The sequence below is a fragment of the Herpailurus yagouaroundi genome, unplaced genomic scaffold, assembly GCF_014898765.1.
Source record: "Herpailurus yagouaroundi ecotype Mexico unplaced genomic scaffold, PumYag 141, whole genome shotgun sequence".
Taxonomy (NCBI): Eukaryota; Metazoa; Chordata; class Mammalia; order Carnivora; family Felidae; genus Herpailurus; species Herpailurus yagouaroundi.
In genome coordinates this window covers 76,073,676-76,078,201 of record NW_024412396.1, presented here as the reverse complement: position 1 = coordinate 76,078,201, position 4,526 = coordinate 76,073,676, and the positions used below count along the sequence as shown (strand labels likewise).

The 4,526-nt window shown below is 63.3% G+C and overlaps 2 protein-coding genes across 2 annotated transcripts in view; both read right to left on the bottom strand.

The window, feature by feature from the left end:
- The window catches only part of TEX22 (testis expressed 22), an 18,248-nt gene extending 17,570 nt beyond the window's left edge, over positions 1 to 678 (bottom strand). Inside the window, 1 exon segment of the mRNA XM_040478456.1 lies at positions 86 to 678. Coding sequence (XP_040334390.1) covers positions 86 to 678 — 593 coding nt within the window.
- PACS2 (phosphofurin acidic cluster sorting protein 2) overlaps positions 632 to 4,526 on the bottom strand; it is a 55,558-nt gene continuing 51,663 nt past the window's right edge. Inside the window, exons 24-25 of the mRNA XM_040478412.1 lie at positions 4,234 to 4,347; positions 632 to 3,574 (exon numbers count right to left, since the gene is read on the bottom strand). Of these exons, the coding sequence (XP_040334346.1) occupies positions 3,456 to 3,574; positions 4,234 to 4,347 (233 nt within the window). The 3' untranslated portion in view covers positions 632 to 3,455. The remainder of the gene's footprint in view (positions 3,575 to 4,233; positions 4,348 to 4,526) is intronic.

Genomic DNA, 4,526 nt, shown 5'->3' with positions numbered 1-4,526 from the left:
TGGGGGAGGGGCCGGGTACGCTGGGTGTAGGGGGCGGGGAAGGGTGGGGTACGCTGGGGGTAGGAAGGCGGGGAGGGGTGCGTACTCTGGGGGTTTGGGGTGGGGCACGCGGTGAGGTACGCAAGGAGTGACGGAGGCGGAGAGGTGGGGCTCGCTGCGGGAGCAGAGGCGGGCAGACGTCGGGTACACCAAGAGCTTGGGATGGGGTGCGCTGCGGGGCGGGGGGCGGGAGGCGGAGGGCGCGCCCTCGCGCGTGGGGGCCGTCAAAGAATAGGGGTGGAGCCCACAGTCGTTCGGGGAGCCCCCGAGGGGGCGGAGCCGAGCCCGGCGGAAGTTCTGCTGCGGCTGGCCCCGCCCTGCCGCTTCCGCTTCCGCTTCCGCTTCCGCCCCGGGCCGCGCCTGCGCCCTGGTCCCGGCGGTCCGCCGCGGGTCGGGCGGATCTTTTTTCTTTCCAGGCCTGTCGGGAGTGTGACCTGGCGCCGCTCGGACGTGGGGCCCTCCCCGGGCCCCGGCCGTTCGAGCCACAGGCTCTGTCCCCTCCTGGGTCCCAGGCTGGCGTCCCCACCTCCCTGGCGGCCCTCGGGACGGGGCCTGGGGCGCGCGGGCGGCCCGGGAGGAATCACACAGCAGGCGTGGGAAGGCCTGGGGTTGCTCCCCAGGTTTATTAGTGTTTTGCATCAGCACCTTAAAATAGTCCACGTGGTCACATACGTGACAGATTAGAATCTATTCCCCAAAAGGGTTATTTACATTAATCCTGTGTTTCATTTAAAAAGAAAAAAAAAAAAAAAAGAAAACAAACAAACCCTAGCAACACGTACATCCTAGAAACTAAACAATGCACGACGATGGATGGGGGTCTGCAGAAACGTAGAGGGGCACCCCTTGGCCTACAGGTTGGGACCCGGTGGTGGCAACCAAGGCCAGGCAGGTGACATGTGGGGACGCGGTCTCCCTCAGCCCATGGGGGCGGGTCTGGGGAAGGCGGTGAGGGACAAGCTCAGGTCAGGCGGCTGGCCCACAGAAGCAGGTGGCCCTGTCTCCTAAGGAGGAATCTGTCCCAGGGCAAAGGCCAGGCCCCGGAGAGTGGCCAGGTCTTCCCGTCTGGGAGTGAGCACAGTGCCAACCGGGGACCCTCCCCGAGCTGCAGCCACGACGACACTGACTCAGGATGCTGGCCCGCAAGCCCTGAGGAGATGACCCCCCGGGGCTGCTGATGTGGGAGGAGAGAGGAAGCAGTGGGCCAGGCTGGAGGGTGGTGGCTGACCCCCACCTGGCCTTGCCCGGTGGTGACTGGCGGCTGCTCCTGCCCAGGACCCACATGCCTCGCACCCCACACCGCCCTCCGTGTGCTTGCAGCTGCACTGACTCGGTCACAGATGGCTTTGGCTTCTGTGTCATCTTCCTTTGAGGGACAAAGTGCTTTCACGTGGGTCCTCAGAACAGCTCCATGAGGTAGGCAGGGCGCGTGTGACCAATAGGAAAACCGAGGCACAGGTCTCTGAGAGAGTCACGGTGGCTGGGGCTGTCCGTGTGACCTCCTGGGCCCTGGGGACGGTGTGGTGGGTGAGCCCCATAGCACTTAGGCACAGGACGGACGGCAACCGGGCTCTGTAGGCCCAGGGGCGTAGGGTGGGGGCGCTGCGTGCCCTCCCGTGTGCACGAGGACGCAGCTACGGAAGTGGATGGGGAGGCACATTTGGGGGGGATGGTCCCACGACAGGGTGGATGTGACTGCTCTCTCTGGTCCCTTACTCCAAAGCAAGCTTTGGGGCTAGAAGCTATGTCAGGAGCCTCACCTGTACCTCCTTCCTGCAGAGTTTGACCTTTGGAAAGGAACCTTAAGGAACCCAAGGCCCTGAGGCCCAGTGGTGGGAGCAAGAGCAGCGAGGCTCACGGTCCCAGGGCCTGCTTCTGAGGATGGCTGCTGGCAGACATCTGGCACAGGCACAGGCTGCCTGAGGTGCTGGGCTCAGTGGCCAGCCTCCAACCCTGGTCCTTCTGAGCCAGGGGTCAGCCTGGTCCCCAGTGCTGTCAGAGGAGGAGTCCAGGCCATCCTGGGGAAGGTCCTCTGCCCGCAGGCAACCCTGAGGCGGGGCCACACACAAGGTCAGGCCCTGTCCCGTTCCCTAGCTAGCCCAGGGACCCCTTCCTGCCTTGGGGGAGGAAGGAAGCCGGTAGGTCACAGGTGAGGAGGGTGGGCCACCTCACTCCCCCAGGGTCATACCTGCCTGTGCCATGGGCACTGTTTTCCGAGCGCAGCCTGCATGGCGCCGTGGGTGGGCTACCGCAGGGTCCCGGAGCCACCGCTGCCAAAGGGTGGGCTCTTCCTGTGGACACTGGGCTGGACTCTGGCTGCAGGTCAGGGTGTCCCTTTCCTGCTGCGTGGGAAGGCAGGGGGCAAGGCCACCACCCAGGGTGGGACCCAGACCCGGACCCCCACTCTAGGGAGCTTGGCGCAGAGAAGCCAGGGCTCCCTGCCTCTTCGGGATACTCCCAGCGGTACCTACGGCTCCAGTGGGCTCGGCACCTGTGCTCAGGCTGTGCTACCTGAGCTCTTGCCACAGAAGTGGGCGTGGGCCCAGACGCCCCGCAGCGGTAGGTGGGCCCAGGGGGCTGGGCGGGAGGAGGCAGCTGAGTGGGCTGGGGCCAACTTCGGGGCCACTGTGCTTGCCGAGTTTGGGGCAGAGGCAACCAGCAGAAGCGTAGTGACAGCTCGAGAACAGCCAGAGGGAGAGTGGCGGGGCGGGGGGGGGGGCCCCGGCGGGGGCTCTGGGGGGGGGGCTAGGACATGCGACGGCGACAGCACTGGCTGGCTCCGCCCCAGCCCCAGGGGGCCGCTGGGACGTCAGAAGAGCAATGTCCCTTTGGCAGCTACCTTGTAACGTGTATTTAAAAGCATTAAAAATATCTGCTACTAGAAAACCCCCACTGCCCGCGAGGCTGGAGTTTATTGGGAACCACAAGTGGGCGGTGCTGGGGCGTCTCCCGCCTGGTGGGCGGCTGGGCCCAGGCCTGAGCTGTCTGGCCTCCAGCCTCTGGCCACCCAGCTCCGTGTCTGGGCCCGTAGGCAGCCCGTGGATCTGCGCGCTGCCCGCCTGACCCCAGCTCCCTGAGGAAGCAGTCCTGGCTTTCAGGAAGGACAGGACGCGAAGGTGAGGACCCTTCTCGCTGGGGGGGCTCGGGAGGTCCTGAGGCCAAAACACACCTTTCGTGATTCTCAGAGCTCAGCGCTGTCCGCCTGACCTCCCACCCCGCCGGCACATCTGGTTATCGAGCAGGGCAGTTACCAGGCCCCGGTGGGGAACCTCCCCGTGAGTTTCCAGGTTGAGAGCACATTCATACTTAAGACTGTTTCTCTTTGTGTTTTTAAGTGTCTCCGTAGTAAACTGAAATGTTAACAGAAAAGCAGCTGGGCCCTCCTAGCGCGCGCCGTCCAGGGCTCCGGGGTGGGGCTAGCAGGCGGACTTGGAGTGTCCGAAGATGCAGATAGGGAAGTGCTTGACATGGGAGGACCACTGGGCCGCCAGCTGGAAGAACTTGACGTCATTCCACTCCACACCGTCGATGAGGACTGTGGGGACAGGACCACCTGACCCATCTGCCCAGCACGCCCCAGGACGGGGCTGGGGGAGCCCCCCCCCCCCCCGCCGGCTCCCAGCCACCAGTGGTGGCCAGCTTCTCCCTGACCGCGAGGACCTGCTCTTCCACAGCCCCTCCGCCCTGGCTGGGGTCTGCAAAACGGATTAAAACGCCGTGCTCTTAAAGCAGAAAAGCAACAGAGGAAGGCAGGGCAGTTCTGGACCACAGTGGTCGTCAGACTGGAGCTCCTGGAGAGAAAACCGTTCCGGGCTCCATATGCTGAATTAATTAGCTGCAGAGTATCTTCTATAAAAAGTCTGAGATACACAAATCAATCTCTTAAGAGAACAGAAAGGACTGAGAAATTACTTCTGAGAATAGAATTTAAAAAGCTCTTCTCCGCACACAAGTGCTTTATCCAAACGTGTGATACGCATTTCATGGCAAAACGAAAGCGTTTCCAGAGGTGAATTTTCAAGAACACTTCAGCCTTCCCTGGTTCACTTTCATACTTTAGACAGGACTGATGGGACCTTGGGTCAAGCACCTGACTCCCCGCGGGTTCCCCTCTGAAGGAAGGACACGTGGACAGGTGACCTCTCACGAGTCCTGAGAGCCTCCCGCCGCCCCGCCCCCTCGCCAAGCACTCACCCCTCAGCATGTTCTGCTGGTGCTTGGCCGTGCAGATCAGGCGGCTGATACCCTCGATGCACTGGCTCTTGGACTCCACATCCTTGTCCTTGGTTTTCTTGGGCAGAAACATCACTAGGAGGGAAAGGGCTGCAGGGCTCAGCCACAGCCCTCGGAACCCAGCCTCCCTGAGCCACCCACGTTCCACAGTGGCCGTGGCCGCCAGCCCTCCCCCCCCCCCCCGGAGCCACAGGCTGTGGGGGTGGGTGTGGTGACCTTGGGACCTGCAGGGCTGCCCCTCCGACTACCCCGAC